This window comes from Acanthamoeba castellanii (genome assembly GCF_000313135.1).
Source record: "Acanthamoeba castellanii str. Neff unplaced genomic scaffold scf7180000084664, whole genome shotgun sequence".
NCBI lineage: Eukaryota > Discosea > Longamoebia > Acanthamoebidae > Acanthamoeba > Acanthamoeba castellanii.
Genome location: NW_004457466.1, coordinates 581800 through 600508, shown reverse-complemented (window position 1 = coordinate 600508; position 18709 = coordinate 581800). Strand labels below are relative to the sequence as shown.

General features: G+C 58.9%; 6 protein-coding genes and 1 pseudogene across 6 annotated transcripts in view; 4 read left to right on the top strand and 3 right to left on the bottom strand.

Annotated features, from left to right (window-relative positions):
* Nucleotides 1–311, top strand: part of ACA1_371760 (uncharacterized protein) — a gene marked incomplete at both ends in the record, with an annotated part of 1154 nt that extends 843 nt beyond the window's left edge. The window contains one exon of the mRNA XM_004340298.1: nucleotides 62–311. Coding sequence (XP_004340346.1) covers nucleotides 62–311 — 250 coding nt within the window. The remainder of the gene's footprint in view (nucleotides 1–61) is intronic.
* Nucleotides 312–981: 670 nt separating this feature from the next.
* ACA1_371750 (uncharacterized protein) lies at nucleotides 982–1397 on the bottom strand (the record flags this gene model as incomplete). Its single annotated transcript, XM_004340297.1, has 2 exons — nucleotides 982–1174; nucleotides 1351–1397. The coding sequence occupies 2 exons, from the start codon at nucleotides 1395–1397 to the stop codon at nucleotides 982–984; spliced, it is 240 nt and encodes a 79-aa protein (XP_004340345.1).
* A 276-nt stretch (nucleotides 1398–1673) lies between these two features.
* On the top strand, nucleotides 1674–3747 carry ACA1_371740 (uncharacterized protein; the record flags this gene model as incomplete). The annotated part of the gene is made up of 8 exons (XM_004340296.1): nucleotides 1674–1802; nucleotides 1912–2020; nucleotides 2134–2309; nucleotides 2424–2520; nucleotides 2633–2778; nucleotides 2891–3286; nucleotides 3345–3462; nucleotides 3551–3747. The coding sequence occupies 8 exons, from the start codon at nucleotides 1674–1676 to the stop codon at nucleotides 3745–3747; spliced, it is 1368 nt and encodes a 455-aa protein (XP_004340344.1).
* A 479-nt stretch (nucleotides 3748–4226) lies between these two features.
* Nucleotides 4227–5702, bottom strand: ACA1_371730 (protein kinase domain containing protein; the record flags this gene model as incomplete). The annotated part of the gene is made up of 2 exons (XM_004340295.1): nucleotides 4227–4507; nucleotides 4595–5702. The coding sequence occupies 2 exons, from the start codon at nucleotides 5700–5702 to the stop codon at nucleotides 4227–4229; spliced, it is 1389 nt and encodes a 462-aa protein (XP_004340343.1).
* A 1129-nt stretch (nucleotides 5703–6831) lies between these two features.
* ACA1_371720 lies at nucleotides 6832–11457 on the bottom strand (annotated as a pseudogene).
* Nucleotides 11458–12421: 964 nt separating this feature from the next.
* Nucleotides 12422–13860, top strand: ACA1_371710 (Fbox domain containing protein; the record flags this gene model as incomplete). The annotated part of the gene is made up of 7 exons (XM_004340294.1): nucleotides 12422–12601; nucleotides 12718–13035; nucleotides 13106–13180; nucleotides 13254–13349; nucleotides 13436–13510; nucleotides 13589–13679; nucleotides 13760–13860. The coding sequence occupies 7 exons, from the start codon at nucleotides 12422–12424 to the stop codon at nucleotides 13858–13860; spliced, it is 936 nt and encodes a 311-aa protein (XP_004340342.1).
* Nucleotides 13861–14151: 291 nt separating this feature from the next.
* On the top strand, nucleotides 14152–18635 carry ACA1_371700 (Ubiquitin carboxylterminal hydrolase; the record flags this gene model as incomplete). The annotated part of the gene is made up of 18 exons (XM_004340293.1): nucleotides 14152–14223; nucleotides 14315–14398; nucleotides 14507–14581; nucleotides 14705–14789; nucleotides 14936–15221; nucleotides 15292–15367; nucleotides 15461–15643; nucleotides 15715–15756; nucleotides 15850–16007; nucleotides 16102–16249; nucleotides 16343–16440; nucleotides 16552–16747; nucleotides 16889–17075; nucleotides 17209–17243; nucleotides 17344–17391; nucleotides 17455–17739; nucleotides 17833–17918; nucleotides 17999–18635. The coding sequence occupies 18 exons, from the start codon at nucleotides 14152–14154 to the stop codon at nucleotides 18633–18635; spliced, it is 2781 nt and encodes a 926-aa protein (XP_004340341.1).
* Between the last annotated feature and the right edge of the window lie 74 nt (nucleotides 18636–18709).

Here is an 18709-nt window from a genome sequence, read left to right as displayed (position 1 = left end):
GCGGTGGCGTATGTGCGGTGATGTGCGCGTGTATGTCGAAACTCACCTGTCGGGGATGCAGATCAGATGAGGAGAAGGAGCACGAGCAGGTGAAGGAGGAGATGAAGACGAGAAAGATCGTCGGCCTCGGGATCGGCCGCAATCCGTCGTCGCCCAACCTCCACACGGCCCACCCGCCACCGAGCATGCCCACCTCGTCCCTGCCCCCGTCGTCCCTGCCGGCCGGCCACTTCATCCCGCTCCCGGCCGGCGAGGGCCAGCCGGGCCTGTACAGCAGCGAGTCCAGCCTGCGCGTTTTTCGACGAGTGTGACCTCCTCCTGCGTGACGCCAAAGCAGGCCACATCGTCGGTGAAGGTGACGGCGGTGAGGCACACGCCGTTGACGCTTGATGCGAGTCGCCCACGGTCGTTCGCTCGAAGAAGCCCGGCGCTCGCACCTCTCCAGCTGGTGCGTGCGCCACGAGTACCGCACCACACCCACTCGAGCTGCACCATCCCTGTGTATACCATTCTTCTCCTTCTTCTCTTTCTCTTATAATTATACTTCCCTTCACCATTACTTAGCGGTACAAGTTACAACATCTGAACTGAATGGGCGAGTCGTGTTGGTGTGGTGGATCGTCCACGGCGAGGAAGATAAAAAGAAACAGCTGTGCGTGTGCGTGTGGGTGCGGTGTGGTGATGTGGTGTGCGGCGCATTAGGCTTATCACCGAAGTCGGACCACGACGCTGGAATGCTGGGCGGATTTGGCAGCTGCACAGCAGGACTTCGTGGGCCTCTCTCTCTCTGCACTCCATAACCACCGGTCCGTCGCCCCACTCTTGTCTGTGTTGGTGCTGGTTGTGGCACCAACTGCCCACCAATTCGTACTAGATTGCCTCTCCATTGGTTGTTGGGTTGTGTGGCTGCAGGATTGCGACAGGGGAGGGGAGTGGCTTCTGGGTTGCTTTGCCAGATGTTTGTGCAGGAGTCTGTTGTTATCATGTGCGCCTGTGACAAGGGTTAGTGGAAGTGGGCGAGGGCGACCTCGTGGCCATGAGTGAGGAAGAAGAGGTGAAGGAGGCAGATGGCGAAGTGCTGGACGACCAGTGACAGGGTGGTTGAGGCCGATCTTGTGGGTGATGGTGTGGTCGAAGCCGAGCTCGAGGGTGAAGGAGAACCTTGGGCGACCCACTCAGCTAATCACTGGATGGAGTGAAATTCCTAAAAATTCAAGTCATAGGCCACAAGAACTATGACAGCAAGATGATCATCATCCACCAGAGTAGCAACAAACTCTGTGGTGTGGTGGTGATGTTTGAGGAGTGGAATTGTTGCATGTCATCATACCTATATGTACATGAGCTCACGTGCCCTCCCCCCTATAAAGGAAGAAGAGGGCAGGAGCCAGCATCATGGTGAGTGCGCGCTGTGCAGACCAAAAGGATACGGCACGGTGGATTCCCGGGTGGTCGCCCACCCCAGTACTAACACCGCCTGGCGCAGCTTAACTTCGCTGTTCGGATGGGAAGCGGTGCTTTCTGCGCAGTATGGCCGTATCCAACAACTGTTCACCAGTGGTGGGAAATGAAAGAGCACAAGAAAAAGCAAAGAAATGGCCGAGTGGTTTTGATTTTGAATTGGCCTTGATCAAGAAAGAGAGAAGAAGCGTTGTGGGCAGAGTGGCCGTGAGATGAGTTTAAACATTTTGCAGCACAAGAGTTGGCACGTATGGACACAAAAGAACATCGAGAAGGTGCGCAAGGATCAGGAGGAGCACCGCAAGCAGGAGGACCGCAAGCGCAAGCGTGAGCTGGACATCGTACATCCCTCCCACATCTTGCTTCTACTTTTATTTCTCTTCTACAATAAATAAATAATTATATTTATATATCTTTTCTTATTTAATCTGGTCTTCGCTGCCCACGCAGGAGCAAGAGCGGCGGCTTGAAGCGCTGCGAGAGCGGAACAAGCGGCTCAAGGGCGAACCTGTGGATGACGACAGCGGACCCTCCTCTTTGGTCATAGTCAAGCAAGAAGGTATGCACCAACGCGTGCTCGCACGACACATGACACGACACACGACACCAACGCACGCGGTGTGCTTTCCTGTGTGTGTGTGTGTGTCGTGTGTGTGTCGTGTGTCTGAGCAGAGGGTGAGAGAGCTCTGGTGACCGGCCCTGGTGAACGACGACGCGGCAAAGCGGTGGCGGTGAAGCACGAGCGCGAGCAAGAGCAGGAAGTGGCGGTGGTGGCAGCAGCAGAAGAACCCCTCAAGCACGTCAACTTTTTTGAGGACCTTGAACTCCAACAGCGTGCCGAGGACACGGTATTCACGCACACGCGCCAACGCACACGCATCACCGCACACGCACACGCACACGCACACGCACACGCACACGCGCAGTCACTCATATCTGAATCGCTGGTTGGTACCGCGCAGCGAAATCCCGAGCACGAGGCCGAGAAGAAGGCGCAGGCGGATCGTGATGCACGGTTCTACACAACCTACCTCGGGCAGAGCGCAGCCGAGACACAGAGTACATTTTCCGGCCATGGCACACGCACACGCACCACCGCACACGCGCACGAAACACGACACGTATGGGCGAGGCTGACCTGATGTTGACTTGGGTGGGCGCGCACGCGCAGAGGTGAAGCCGTGGTACTACGGCCCGCCCGTGGAGACCCCGGCGCTTCCGCCCGAGAAGGAGCGCAAGCAGCAGCGGTTCAAGGCCGAGAAGGACCCCCTGTCCGCCATGGGCGTCTTCCTCCAGCGAAAGAAGCAAATCGAATCCGTACGTCGCTCGTTGCCGTGTGTGTGTGTGTGGTGTGTGTGTGTTGTGTGTGTTGCGTGTTGTGTGTGTTGTGTTGACATGCTGGTACTGGATTGGGCTTTGCTCTCCACAGATCCAAGCGATGCACGCCAATGGCTCGACCGGGACGCCAGCGATGCTGGCCCGGAGCATGAAGATAGCGGCCCAGATGTCCGCAGCCACCACGACGACGACCATCACCGCCGCTTCTTCGACCACGCTCTCGACCACCGGCAGCGCCGACACGAAGGAGAAGAAAGAAAAGAAAGACAAGAAAGACAAGAAGAAGGAAAAGAAGAGGAGGAAGAAGCGGGAGGAGAAGAAGAAGCGACGGAAGAGCAGGAAGCACGAGTCGTCGTCGTCTTCGGACAGCGACAGCGACAGCAGCTCGAGCGATGATGATGATGATGGCGCCGCGGAGGCCAAGAAGCTGAAGCTCCTGCAGCTCCGCGCAGAGCGGATGAGACGCGAAGCCGAAGCCAAGGGCAAGGTACACACACTCTGCCCGCCACCTTAACCAACACCGCTGACGTCACCTGTCCACACAGACGCGGCAGCTGCTGTTCGGCAACAGCCAGGGCGTCCCGACGCCGGCCGTCAACGCGGGCGCCGGTCAGTACAGTTCCGGCTTCGCGCCACACATCGGCGGCATCCTACGAGCGCAGGGTACAACCCTTTTACCCGCGTGTTGCGTGTTGCGTGCATCGGCACTCATCATCGTTGTCGCCAACTGTGTGTTTGCTACTGTGTACAGATCGGGAGCGACGGGCGCAGGATCGGGAGCGGCGCGAGCAGCACCACCGCCACGAAGACCGGCGTAGTTCGTCGTCGTCGTCGTATTCGTCCTCTTCTTCATCGTCGTCGCACCACCGCCACCGTCGTCATTACTCCGATTCCGGTCACTTGGAGGGCCGCGAGCGTGGCGGCGCTTCCCTGCGTGACAACTACTGACCGGCCCGTACGACCACCTTTCTTCTTCCTCCACAACGACCCACGGAGATCTCTACAGATCTGCTGACTGCTGTACACGGCAAAGACGTCAAGTGGCATTTTAAACTGGCGAGACGTGGAGAACCATGGTCGATGATGAAGTCGTGGTGGCTAGAGGTCAACAAGGGAAGCCAAGAAGGGATTACCTGTACAGCAACGGGAGGAAGAAGAGATAAAGGCGGGTAAAAAGCGTTGGTGTGTGTTTACATTATGTTACACAGAGGGAAGCTCAAAAACAAATTACAAACGACAGACGGACGGTGTAGTCGTCCTCCTCCTTCTGTACACGCCCGGACGGGCCGAGCGGACGAGAGGCGCCGTCGAACGTCGCATCTCCTCCTCTCGCTTGTGTCGCGTCGCCTTCTTCATCGTCGAGGCAGGCGGGTGGGGTTGATCTCGATATCTTCGTCGTCGTGGTCGTAGTCTTGGTCGGTGGTGGCTCAGGGCAGCCTGGCGCGAAGCGCAGTCAGCCGCTGCAAAATGGCGTCGAAGGAAGGTCTCTTCCTCGGGTCTCGGTCCCAGCACGCCGTCTGGAGTCGCCACAGCTCGTCGGGGAAGCCGTTGCCTCGTCGCTCGCGCTCGGCGCTTCGTCGCAGGCCCGTGGCGACCACGGCCAGGGGCGCCTGCGCCGTGAGCACGGTCCCGGTCATGCACTCGTAGAGCACCGACCCAAAATTGAATACCTCCGCCGCCAGCGAGTAGGCCCGGCCCTCGTTCACCTCTGCACAGCAAGACCACCACAACGTAACGTGAGCGACAATACAACAAGAAGAAGATGATGATGAGGAAGAAGAAGAGAAAGACGAACCAGGCGCACGGTAGTAGGGATGTCCGTTGGGCGACATGTCGTAGGCCAGGTCGTAGTTGGCCTCGCCGGTGTCCCCCATTTCCACGCACTCGCCGTCGAACCCTTCGTCGTCTTCCGTGGTGGAGACCTCCTCGTCGAGCGCCATCTCGTCGCTGTCGCTGTCGCCTCCACCGAAGGCACCGACACTGCTGAAGCCCCGGAAGCCCAGCGGGTGCGTTGTCGGCACGATCTGAGACGACATCAGGTAGCCGCTGTCGTACTGCTCGGGGAGCGCGGCCGGTGGGGAGAGGAACGAGGGCACGGCGAAGGAGAACGGCGACGACGAGTGGTGGGCCACGCTGCTGCTGAGCAGTGGCGGCGATGCGGGCACGGTGGCGTCGGGTCCGCCGCCGAGGTTGGCGAGGTCGACCGTGACGCCAAAGTCGGCCAGGCGCAGGGAGCCCTCGTGGAAGAGCAGGTTGAAGGGCGTGAGGTCGCGGTGCATGAGGAGATGGGCGTGGAGGTACTGCATGGCGGCCGAGATCTGAACGCCGATGTCGAGCACCTCGCGCAGGGGGAGGGGTCGGCCCTCGGCGGCCTTGATGCGGGAGTGGAGGGTGCCCTCGTTCATGTAGGACGTGATGAGCCAGTAGTGGGGCTGCGGGCGGTAGCCGATGAGGTCGAGCGTGAGCTTGCTGTCGGCGGTGCGACGCAGGGCGTGCAGCTCGCGGTCGAAGGCCTCGCGCTGCTTCGATGAGTGCAGGAAGGCCTTGAGGATCTTCACGGCGACGATGCGCCCGTTGTACTCGGCCTTGTAGCAGTCGGCGAAGGTGCCCTCGCCCAGGGTCTCCAGCAGCACTACGGTCTGGTCGGTGAGGGTGTCTCCATTGGCCGTGATGATGTCGAGATTTGTGTAGCGCGTAATGGGCGTGCCCGGCCTACCCTGCTGATCGTGGAGCACGTTGCGATTGCCCAGGCCAGCCGCGTCGTCCGATTTGTAGAAGTAGATGTCGAATGGCTGCGGCTGGGACGAGCTGAGACCTTCGACGTTCCTGCCGCCATCGAAGTTGTACGAGTCGACCGATGGCACGATCGCCGCCCGCCGCATGCCGCTAAAATCGTCGTCCATGGATTTCTTGTTTCGCATTATCGCTTCGATCTTGCTGCACCGTTCGTTCGATCTCGCCGATCCTTCGACTCGATCGAACCCGCGTGGCTCGCTTTTGGGGCCAGCAGAGTTGATGTGAGTCGGATGGCTCGATGGTCTACGTGGCAGTCGCTGCCTTCTGCAGGGTGGTACAATTCAGAATAATAAGAATTTACCCAGAACTATTGTTGTGGTGGGTGGCGACGAAATGTGGCAAGAAGCTCGTGTGGTGACAGAAACGCGAGGTGGTCTAACGACGTGCAAAGGAGTAGCGAAGGTGGGTGGTGGGCAGAGCCAACAAAAGGACGAGATTGTGGCGATTTGAGGTGTGTGCAGGAATGTAGAGAAACAGAAAAGTACCAGATTGGAACACTGTCTGAGGTACCTCGCACGTCCGAGCGTTCAAGCAGAGATTCGCCCCCCGTGGCCTAGGCTGTCGATGGCGCGATGGTCGTGTGAGGTGCAGGTGGGCGTCGGCACAGGTGGTCTTGCCTCTTCTTCAGCTCCTTCTCGTTTATGAAATAATTGGGCTAACCGGCCCAAAAGCGGCTCAGCCGAGACTCTCTGGTCGCCGCTCAAGGTCTGTCAAGTTGCTTCGTTCTCCTGTTTCCTGCTCGACGCCCAAGGCCACAGCTCGCGTGACCGGAACCAGCCGTGTAAAAGAACCTTACCCACTCCTCCCGTGATGGTCTATGTGACAATCACTTGATGGCCTTCTTCCTCTCCGTTGTGTACAGAAGGCAGTGAATCGCCTGACGTCTTCGGCCGGTCGCAGGGAGCGGAGGTGAAGCCCTGGTCGTGAGGGTCTTGGTCGTGAAGTGAAAAGAAAGTGTCCAGTTTCGGCGGAACGAGGCCACGTTTAGGCACCGTTCCGAATTTTTAACTTCAGAGCCACGCAGGCCCATGTGTGATTGGCCACTTTACGCGGACTTTATATTGGTCAGGGAAACCGTTGACGGAGTTCGATTGGATCTCCCCTCAACGTTCTTAATGAAGTACTCGCACGTGTTGCGTCGCCTAAGAGGAACGACAGCGAGAGATAATAAATAAATGGTTCTTTACAATGTGGGTGACAGTGCCGGGCACGCGCACAACGTTGACAACTGGTGGCTCACAGGGCGACCTCGCAATATAAATCGCTGTCCGCCTGGGCTGCTGTGGGCTTTCGTGGCGGCCGTGGCGGCGCACGCGAGCGCTCGGGTACTGCCACCGCGGACACTCCAGCAGATGTGCGCCCCGTTCGCGCTGTTGCACGGAGCTCGACGGACGCGTAGCCGTCACCGCTCTCGTCCGCCGCGTCGTTTGTGCGCGGCGGCCGTTTGGGCGGGGGCGTCTTGGGCAGTTGGCGATGCGCTGACGCCGGCGACGTTCCGGGCGCGATCGACGCAGCGCTTTCTCCTCCCGATGACGACGACGACGGCGGCAGCAGCGATGCGTAGCTCACGAACGCGGGCAGGGCCGGCGGCTTGGCCGATGAGGTCTTGTTCTTCTTGTCGCTCTTCGCTGACTGCTGCAGCTGCGGCATCGCCTTCAGGTTCCTGTTGCTGCCGACGTCATCCTCCTCGCGCTCCTCTTCCTCCTTCATCCCCGCGTCATCGTCATCGTCGTCGGGCCACTTGACGTTCTTCTTGCCCTTATTGTTCCGCTTGTGCTGACCCTTGGGCTGCGGCTGTGGCTGATTGGCCTTGGCCGGGCGGCTCACCCCTCCGGCCCCGTCGAGCACGGGGAAGGCGTAGGGCGAGAGCCAGGCATCGTCGTCGGCGGCGCTGGCGGGCTGACCCTGCACCTTGGGCCGCTTGACGACCCGCGCCGAGTGGTAGACCACCGAGCTGCCGCCGGCGCTCTCCGCGCCCGTGGTCTCGCCATCGTCGTCCGCCGCCACAAAGGGCTGCCCGCCGCCGCCCTTCAGCAGCGCTGGCGGGTCCTTGCGGCTGATGATCGACATGTACGCGTTGGACGGCCCCGACTCCAGCAAGCCCGACTGCTGGCCGACTGCAGTCGCACAACGCCAGAATGTCAGGAATTCAATGCGTGTTGAGTGTTGCGTGTCGTCTGAGCGCGTGTGACGGCGGGTGAAGGTGCGTGGGAAAATACGAACATGGATTGCCGGCGGTGATGACGGGAAACGTGTCCCCGGCGGTGTCCGGCGCGTAGTGTCGACGCAGGTCCTGCAGCGCTGCCACATAGGCGCGCTCGACGTGCGAGAAATCCTCCTCTCCCCGCTGCCGACGTGCGCGGTGCTTGCAGGTGAGTGGCGGCAAAGCAAAGTACGAGCACGTTGGGGGGGGGAAGAAGCCTAGAGAGGCGCACCTCGAGGAGGATCTGCTTGAGGAAGGACCTGATGTCGTCCTTCATCCGCTTCTGTTCCCACGAGGCGAAGCTGACATCGCTCCTGCCCTCATCCGTGACGTCTGCCAAAGCGCCGTGTGAGGCAGCGCCCATGCCAAGTTGAAAAACAAAACAAAAACAAACAAAAATAAAAACAAACATAAAGAGGTCGGTCCGCACCTTCTTCGCTCTCCTCCGACAGCTCGGGGCATTCGGTGTCGACGTCCTGGATCTTCTTCAGCGTGTGGTAGTACTCGCTCAACGTGATCACGATCTTGTCGAACGATGGCCTGCCAATCCATCGCACTATATTAGCATCAAGAATTCCAACCAATTATTTAATCATGATACTGCTTTTATTTAAAATAATAATAATTATAGTAAATGATATATTAATATGTATAAAATAGAAAACGGAATTGGTGTGAAGCGCAGCGAGAACGTGCGAGTACCGATGGGCCGGGTTTTGGCGCCAGCATTGTTTCATCAAACGCCGGAAGACCGGGTCACAGTCGCTGGGAATCTTCAGGCGGGTGTTGGACACCAAGGCCGTCACTATCTGAGCGACCTCGACGCCCGCCCACGGCCGCCTGCGCGCCATCATCTCCCTGTGATGACCACCCAACGTGAACGACGTATCAGTGAGTGGCGTTGAAGCTTTCTTCAATGGAAGAAGAAGAAGTTGCAGGGTACCACAACATGACGCCGAACGAAAAGGCGTCGGTGCCCTCGCTGTACTGGCGGCTCTGCAGCGCTTCGGGCGCCATCCACTAATGACAAATCACGTAGAGCAAACGTTGAGGCTATCGCACACAGGCGGCGTGGGTGGCGTGCTGTGGTGCGTGTCGTGTCGTGTCGTGTCTTGTTTTGAGTGGGTGGTGGGGAGGGAGACGGGGCGTACGCCGACGGGGCCGAAGCTCTGGTTGGTGGTGCCGGCCTCCTCCTCTGACTCCTTGACCCGCGCCAACCCAAAGTCCGACACGTACACCTCTGAAACACGGCAAAGAATCGGAGGTGAGCCAATGCAGGCCGAAGGAGGTGGGCCAGAGCCCTGGCAGTACCGTAGTTCTGGCCGACCAACATGTTGCGCGCCGCTATGTCGCGGTGGATGACCTTTTCCTGTGAATGACAATTAAGTTGTCGATGAGAGATCTGGTGGCACAGTGGCAGACCGGCGAGTGGTGAAAACCTTGTGAAGGTGAAGTATGCCGAAGGCCGCGTCACGTGCCATCCGCACCAACGTGATTAGCGGCAGCTTCTTCTTCTTTTTCACCTGTTCACACCGAGGGAGGAGAGTGAGGGCGAGAGCGCATCACCATTTGACATTCTCGTGACGATGGCGTACCAAGAGATCGTAGAGGGAGCCCCGAGGACAGTACTCGAGCACCAGGGCGAAGCTGTCGTCAAGCGAAGCGGCTGCATGTGCGCACCGTGTGTTAAAATGATAATGAAAAAAACATTATAATAAAATAATGATAATGATAATAATAAAAATAACAAGGTACCCTGTGTGATGGCGCCCACGAACTTGACGATGTTGGGGTGATTCGACAGGACCTCCATCATCTGGGCTTCGCTCCGTAGCTCTCGCAGCAAACGATTGTCCGCTTGCTCGAGCCTAACTCCCTCGAACATCTTCACCGCCACCACCGCACCCCTGGTACATGCGTGTGTGCGTGGGTGCGTGTGCGTGCGTTGGTTAGGTCGGGTGATACGTCAGCAATTCGGAGAATGCAATCCAATTACCTGTATTCGCCCTTGTAGACCTTGCCGAAGGCGCCTTGGCCCAACAGCCGGCCCAGCTTGAGCTCGCGGGAGTCGATCTCGCGATAGGTGAACTTGGTGGCCGCTAACTCCACGTCGCCCTCGCCCGCCGCCCCGCGGTCGACGTCGCTCTCGAACCACCGGCGTCGCCGGCGGGCGATGATGATCAGCATCGCGGCCACGACCACGCCGCAGGCGCAGCAGGCCATCACGGAGCCGACCACGGTGGGCAGGACGACGGTGAGCGGTATGAGGTCGGCGCCCGAGTCGCTGAGCGGAATGACCGACGGCGAGGCCGAAGGGGTGACCGAAGGCGACGGCGACGGCGCGATGTAGGGGCAGCGGCCCACGGCGAGCGCCGTAGGCTCTCGCAGTACGCCGGCCGGGATGAAGGTGGTTGTGTCGGCCCGGGTCAGTACGCTGCCCAGCTGGTTCAGATTGAAGCTCCGCACCGTGTAGTTGGGCTGTAATGCGTAACGAAGAATCAGCTGACATTCAACACACGACACACACACACACACACACACACCACAACACACGACACGAAGAGGAGAAAGACGAACGAAAAGAGTGCCGGATTTGATGACGTGGTAGACTCGGCCGGTCTCGTTGTCGTTGACCAGGTTGGAGTACTCGTCGAGGTAGAGATCGGAGAGGGTGGCCAGAAGATTGCCCGTCGCCGGGTCCAGAAGGAGCAACTCGGGGAAGGCGATGCTGAGGTCGACCGGATCAGCGCCCACCAATATGTTGCCTTGCCGCATTGTGATGCCTGCCGTGGACCCAACGCGGTGAGTGTGAGCAGCCTCGCGTGTGAAGCATGCGCGCTGCGTGCGTGCGGTTGTACCCCAGAGCGGCTGTAGGCCTGATGGGGGCTGGAATGTGGAGAGCTGCGTAGGGAAGCCGCCTGTCGCCAGTGAGAAGCGGTAGATGCGCCGCCACGACGAACCCAAGACGTACAACTCGCGACGCTCTGAGTCGATCAAAGAGCGTGAGTGTCGTGTGTCGTGCGTGTACGTGTGCGGTGGTGCGTGTGCGAATACCTTGGGAGATGGTGAGCGCGCCAAAGCTGTCGAACGGGGTGGAGTAGGTCCTGCATTCGGGGTAGCTCGCCTGCAGGTCCACGTAGCAGAGGGAGCTGCCGTACGCGAAATACACCGTGCCGCTCGTCTCATCGACCGCCACGCCTCTGCATTCCACCGCATTCAAGAAACTTGTTAGCTATGCGCACCAGAATCATCGTGGTGCAGTGCGAACGTGGTGCGGTCGTACGTCACGGTGCTCGTGAGTGTGAAGTAGGACGTCGAGCAGGAGCACGCCGTCTGAACGGACTCGAGCTCCTGCGAAATGTCCAGCCTGTTACCCCCCCCCCCACAAGGCGTCAGCACAAAAAAAAGATGAAACAAAAAAAAATAAAAAAAGATGTGGCCCTAGGGGTCAGTACGCGAGGAGGTTGGTGGCGATGGCGGCGTAGAGGCGCTGGCGGGCGTGGTCGATGGCCAGGGCGGAGGGCGTGGTGCTGACGTTGAGGGAGAACACCACCGCGCCGTTCGTGTCGTACGCGTAGATGATGCCCTTGGTGGCCGAGAGCGCGTCCGCCACGTACACGCAAGTGCCGGGCGAGGTCGCGTTCGTGGCCTATCGTCATGGTTCGGTGCGAATAATAAAATTATTAAATAATCAGTGACCCAATCTAATCTCCAACACAAAATGAAAAAGCTTGCGAAGCAGGAAGTCGCCAGCACAGAAGCAAGAATGCCTCGAGCCTCGAAGCTTGCGGAGCGCATCCCGCGGGTCTTTTTCTCCCGGCAGATTTGTGGGTGGGGGGGCGATGGAAAAGAACGAAGGGTACCTGGCGGGGGAGTAGGAAAGATCGTGTGGCGACACCCCCGCTGAAGCATGCCAGAGATGAGAGGATGAGCAGGAGAAGGAGTTGGAGGATGCTTGTGGCGTTGATGATGCGCAGAGGCCAGTTGCACGTTCCCCGGCTCATTACACCAACGCCGCCCCGTCCATCCTGCTTTCCCCTTCTGCCCGCCTCGTGCATCCACACCGCTCGCAGGATCGATCGCCTGGGCTGATCAATCCTCAAGCTCCACCCCGACCAAGTCGTGGTTGTTGCTGCCTGTGGCCTGTGTGCTTCAGGAACCCAAACTCCCATTGACCTGTGCAATTCTTGGCAGGCACAACAAATTTGAAATTGCTGTACTGTAGTGCACACAGCTCCCACAGCCAGTCCTGTTGCAAGGTTTGGTTTATTCCTTATGGCTTGCAGTGGTATACAAGGTTAAACCTGCTCAACAGGTACTGGCAGTTGGTGGTTCAGCAGTCAAAAAGTTGTCTTGTCTAGGCACTAGACAAGTTTAGGTGGAGAGGGTATTGCAGCATCAGAACTCCTAGGTCTTTGGTCAGTGGCCTCCCTGCCCTCCTGTTACAGGTCCTGTGCAGTACAGTGCCACTGCGCCAAGCCCCACAGGTGTTTTCCCCCTGCCCTTTTTTCTTTTCTTTTTGATTCCTCAATGATTTGTGCACTTTGCAATTTTGCTGCGGCGCCTTGGTGTTCCAGCCCGAAACCGACCGCCAGTCAACCAAACTTGGCGAGGAGGAGCAAGATGGAGTGCTGTGGCGGTGAAAAGGCGCCTGGTGAGGCGGTGGAGCAACAGCTGAGTTCGCTGCCGCCTGAGCTGGTGGAGCATCTGTGGTCGTTCTTGCCTCTACGAGATCTGCTGCGCGTGAGCCTGGTCTGCCGCGACTGGCAGGCCCTGGCCTCCAGCCCGTCCTTCTGGCGATTCGTACCAGCTTCCTCTTGCATGGCTTCCAGCACAGCAAGCTTCTTTCATATAGATTTTGCCCCCCCCCAGTATTTTGTGCATCCACGCCACCAGTTGCTGACGTGGGGCCTGGACAGGTGTATGAACATAGGCTGGGTGCGCCAGTGCGGGAGGACTTGCCCGTGGGTGGTGCGACAGAGCCTGGTGACCACTACAGGCCCATGGTCGAGAAGACCGTGGCGCAGTTGCAGGCGAAGCTACTGCTCACCACCGAGCAGCTCGCCAAGAGAGGAGCAAACAAGGAGAACAACAGCAGCGACGGCGAGAGCCCACAGCCTGACAAGCCGTACGACGCCAGCGGTGGTGCAGTTGTAGCAGCAAAGAGGGAGCTGGACCTGTCGTCGTATGCCGAGTGGGATGCCGAATCGGCGTTGCTCATGGAAGAGTTTGTGTGGGTACGTCGCAGGTCTCGGCCATGTTGGACGCTCTAAGCGACGATTGATTGTTGCCTCTGTGCCTGCACAGGCGATGCACGAGAAGCACCACCGACTGGTCGACGATGTGCTCAGGCGAATGGACGTCCTCGGCATCAAACGCACGGTAGGTTTCATTCGACCGGAACACAATGCTGCTCACGCGCGCCTCGCTCACAACCGCCCAACGGCACCAACAGATTTTCGAGTTGATGAACGCCACAAAGCGCTCTGTGGTGGAGGACAAGTGGCGCAGGACTCCCTTGCACCGCGCGGCAGAGGCCGGCAACCTCGAGGTGAGGCGAATGACGTGTCGCACACACTGTGGAGGCCAACAAACAAAGCCTCGACACTCACTAGCCTGGACTTCCCCCCCCAACAGGTGGTCAGGGTGCTGCTTGCTCACGGGATCGACGTGAACGCCAGGAACGAATGGGGCTGGACCGCGCTGCACAAAGTACGGCACAACAACTGGCATGCAACATGCACGTCTTCTTGTACTGACGCGCGTGATGCTCTTTTATGCGCGTGACAGGCCGCACATTACTGGAACCGTGGAGCTGCCGCCCCCATAATCAAGATGCTCATTGCTCATGGGGCTGAAGTCAACGTGATCGACTGCGCACGTACGTTGAATCTTGTTGGTGCGGTACCGCCATCGTGGTTGGCTCACGGCACAACACAACAACGCCGCGGCCACTTACAGAAAAGACGCCCTTGGACAAGGCCGCCGAACCGGCCTCGGCGGAGCTGCTCGCCGCGCATGGCGCCCTCAAGCGGAACCAACTTCCCAGCGACGCGGCCTGAGTGCGCACGACACGCACGACACACGGCCTTCACATCAATGGAATGTAAAGAATATTCACACAAAATGTAAGTGGTGCTGGGAGAATCAAAAGAAAAGCGACCTGGCGATTGAGACGAGCGACCTTGCTGTGCGCGATTCAAGAAAAGATAGACGGGAGGACTTGAAGAACGAGAGAAGGAGAGGCCGCGCAAAAGCTTGGTGGGAATAATTACGAATCAGGGGCGAAAAAAGGCCAATTATTTCATCGCGCAATTGGAGTGAGAACGCTGCATCTCTCGTGCATCCACAAAATGGCTGCCACGAGGAAGATATGCGGACATGTGCTTGAAGTGCACCAGTCCTTCCATCAAAAGCACATTCAGGTTCGCGCTCCTCACGCCAATTAATGGGTAATCAATTAATCACAAATTACAAGCAACCACCCCAGTCGCGGGGCTAACAAGCGCTTTACAGGCACTACTGAAGAAGAACAAGAAGCTGACATGCTCTGAGACACAATGCTCACATGGCCTGCCCCACTTGTGGGCCTGTCTTGGGGTACCGCGCACGACTCTCTTCTTCACCCCCTCTCTACGTCACTCTTTCCTGGGGTGGCCTCAGTTTTCCCACCCGCTCACACATTCGAGTGCGCCGCATTCGGTGCAGGCCAACTGCACGTTCATCGGCTGCGGCAGGGACCAAAACAAGCACCTCATGGCTCACTACAACCTGGCCAAGAAGGTGCGTCCTCCGCTCGCCACTTGCGCGCCTGCTTGTCTAAGCCGCACCGCACACTCATCTATCAATTGGCATCATCGGTTTTTTTCGCTCACTCCCGCCGCCGCTACGTTCACGCATGTGCAGCGCAACATGGGCGAGGAGCATTGTGTGTGCATCAACCTACGCACCAAGATGGTCTGGTGTTATGCGTGCGACGAAGAAGTGATCGGTACGTGTGCGCACCTTTTGCCACGCTCAATCTTAGGAGATCGCCGCGGCCACTCTTGAACGCTTCAAAAGCTTGTTTTCGCTCATTCTTGTGTCTCTTTGTTTGTAATCAGATACCGACTATGGCAAAGACGACGCGGCGTTCAGTCGAGCAGCTGAGGGAAGCGCTCGCCATCCCCGTCGCCTCCCCTGTGCCCGCGTCGAGACCCGCCACTGCGCTTTCCACCTCCACTCACACCCGAGGCGCGTGCGGGTTGGCCAACCTGGGCAACACGTGCTACGCCAACGCTGCGATGCAGTGCCTCTCCAACTGTCCACCGCTGCGGACCTATTTTCTCCGCTACATGGCACGGCAGGTCAAGGGCCGGAAGAAGACCTCGCCGCTCGTGTTCCACTTCACGCAGCTGATCTACGACATGTGGGGCGGACGATAGTGCGCACTCCTCTTTTCTTGTGTGTGTGATGATGATGATGATGTCTCACGCACGCTCGTTCTGTTGCAGTTCTTCCCTGCGTCCGGGTGAGGTGTTGCGCGAGATCCGTCGCTTCAACCCGATGTTTGGCGGATACGCCCAGCAAGTACGTAGCTTGGGCCAGAGCCAGTCCCCCTTTTTTTGCACCGCACGCAACGAGGCGTACGGAGCTGACTCTGTGGTGCTTGTCCTCCTATAGGATTCGCAGGAGTTCATGCGATGCCTGTTGGACCGACTCCACGAAGACACCAAGGAGGAGCTCCCACGAATCGAGAGCTCGCCGACGAGCAGTGGCAGCGCCGACTCGGGCGAGAAGGAGAAAGAGACCAAGCCGCCACAAGGCCACGACAGCGACTCGAACGGCGTCGTGGAGTCCACACCGGTGGCGCCTGCCACCCCCCCTCGCCGCCACCACCGCCCAACTACGCCAGCATCGTGTCGCGCATATTCCAGGGCTACCTCCTGAGCAGGATCAAATGCCTCAAGTGTGGCAAGGTATCGCCCAAGGCGCACTTTCGTTATTATTATTTGTTTGGAGTTTATTTTGTAGGTTTTATTTATTTTTGGCTTACGCGCGAGAGCGAACAGGTATCGCCCACGAAGGACGCCTTCTACGATCTCTCGATCCCGATTCCGGATGATAAGATGCTGGACAAGGTTACCAAGGAGATCGAGGCCGAGGGCGTGCTGAGCAATTCCAAGAGGCCCTCGCCAGGCCTATTTTCCAAAGTGACCAATTGGCTTATGTACGTCTACCTGCCCGCTCACACACGACACGACACGACACGACACGACACGCACGACACACAGACACACCGTCGCTGACGTTGCGATGCACAGGCTCTCGAACCGCACGGTGACGCTGGAGGACTGTCTGCAGGCGTTTTGTACAAAGGAGGAGCTGATGGGGGCGGACAGGTATCGATGCGAGCACTGCAAGACGCTGAACGACTCCCAAAAGTTTCTGCGAATTGCCCAGCCGCCCGAGGTACAGATATATATATATACGCCGCTACTCGCCATTCCCCCCACCGTCACCAGCTCAGCGCACTGACACGTGCATGTGGGGGGCACGGCACAGCTCTTGTGTATTCATATCAAGCGATTTCGACACGATTCCTATTTTGGGGGCAAGCTCAGCGACGTTGTACAGTTCCCCCTGCGTGACCTGGACATCAGGTACCGTTCGGACGCGCACCACACGCGCCATTGCGCCCTCCGTGGTTGAGCACATTCTGATGGCGCGGCTGCGTGTGCGGTGGTGCGTGTCGTGTCGTGTGTCGTTTACAGCCGATTTTGTGAGCAGGATGCCGATGCGCCGCAGGTCTCGATGAAGTATGACCTCGTGTCGGTGGTGAATCACATCGGCGGCATCTCTGGCGGGCACTACATCGCCTACGCGCTGAACGACGAGGACGGGAAGTGGTACGAGTTCGACGACAGCTGGGCCACGGCCGTTTCCGAAGACACCGTGCGAAACAAGGAGGTACGTCGCACATCCGTTCACACCACCACCACCACCACACACACACACACACACACACACGCACACACACGCACACACACACACATACACGACGCATCTGGTAAACGATACCATCAAACAAAATTGTGTGCACGCGCGCAGGCCTACGTGTTGTTCTATCTGCGACAATCGCCGGAGAAGGAATACGAGAGGAAGCAGCTGCTCTCGGCAATTGCCGCGTTCCACGAAGAGGAGGAGAGGGAGCACGCCGTCGTCGCCGACGGAGACTGTAGCGACGAGGTGCTGGAGAACGGCTCCGCCGCCGATCCCATGCACATCGAGAAAAACGGTACGCGTCCGGCCCCGTGTGCGTGTGTCGTGTCGTGGCGTGCCCTGACCTTCGTACGTCTTCTTGTTGCGCGCCAGGTGTGGTCAAGCGGAAGAAATATTTTGTGTGCCAGGAGTGGCTGACACGGTGGCAGTGCACCTCCTCGCCCGGTCGAATCAACAATGCCAAGTACGCGCGCCTTGCTCTACGCTCCCCTCATATTCAAAGTTCCGGAGGAGCCTCACCACCTGCATTTTCCAGATATCTGTGCTCGCACCGCCGAGTGAAGCCCGAATTCAGCCTCACGCAAGCGGCGATCAACAGAAACCTTGGCACTGTACGCTCGTTTTGTGTGCGTGTCGTGTGTGTGTGCGTGTGTGTTGCTCATTAGCGCTGCCAGGTGCCGGAGGAGGTGTGGACCGAGTTCATGAACCTCTACGGCGGAGGTCCTCCGGTCTGCGAGTCCCAGTTCGGGGAGTGCCGGGAGTGCAAGGTGGAGGAGGAGCTGCTCCAGGCGCGACGGAGAGAGGAGAGCAAGCACATCAACGATATCGACCGCACCTTCGTCGTGGCGGGCGAGATGTGGTATCTCATCAGCGCGTCATGGCTGCAGAGCTGGGCCGATTTCAGCAAGAGCCGGACCATGCCGCCACCGGGACCCATCGACAACTGGTGCCTCCTTCAGGTATAGATAGGCCTCTGCCTCTCCCTTGGCCCGCTTCTCGTCCCCTCCCCGCCGCTTACCTGTCGTGTGCGGTGTGCGCGTGTCGTGCCATAGCCCAACGGCAAGCCCAAACCCAAGCTCAAGTGTTCGATCCACTATCGCGGCGTCGTCAAGGAAGTGTGGGACTTCTTCCACGCAAGGTAAAGGCGCTTTCCAGGCGATTTTCTTTCTGCTCTTCAAACTGGCCGAGCCCATTAATGATCGTTGACCGGTACTTCAGGTATGGTGGCGGGCCGGCCCTGCTGCGACCCACGATCGACCTATACGCCATCCCGCGATCGCGGTCGTCGTCCACCACCAAGTCGCCCTCGTCGTCCTCGTCGGCGGCTCGACCCATCCGCTCCGGCTCACGGCCGCTCTCGCCCATCACCTCGCCCTCCTCCTCCTCCGCGCTCTCCTCCTCCCGCTCTCCCTCGTCGTCTCTGTCCACCTCCGCCTCCGGGCGTCTGGCGCGCTCGTCGTCGGCCGCCTCATCGCCGTCGCCATCGGCGTCTCCCTCAACCTCGCCCTCGTTTCCGGCGACCATGTCGGCGTCCAAGCGGGCGGCCTACTACAAGAACCTCAACATCCAGCCCGCCGCGCAGAACGGGACGTCGGGCGACCACGAACGAAGCGGCAACGGCAGCGGCAACGGCGACGCCGTGGAAATGGAGGAGCTGACGCGGGCGATGAAGGCCAGCGAGGAGAAAGAGGCGCGCGAGAAGCGAGAGCACGAGAACGGCGGCAAGCAGCACTTCTACGGTCGTGGTGAGCACCAGCAGCACCACAGCAAAGGAGGCGTGCCGAATGGTGACGCGGTGCCTCGCCACAAGGCCGTGCCCGTGGAGAACGCGCACGGTGATCGCATGGCCGAGTGAAGCAATGATGATTGTGATGGCGAACATCATAACACAAATGAAACCTTCCGGTGCACACCGCACACGCACTCACA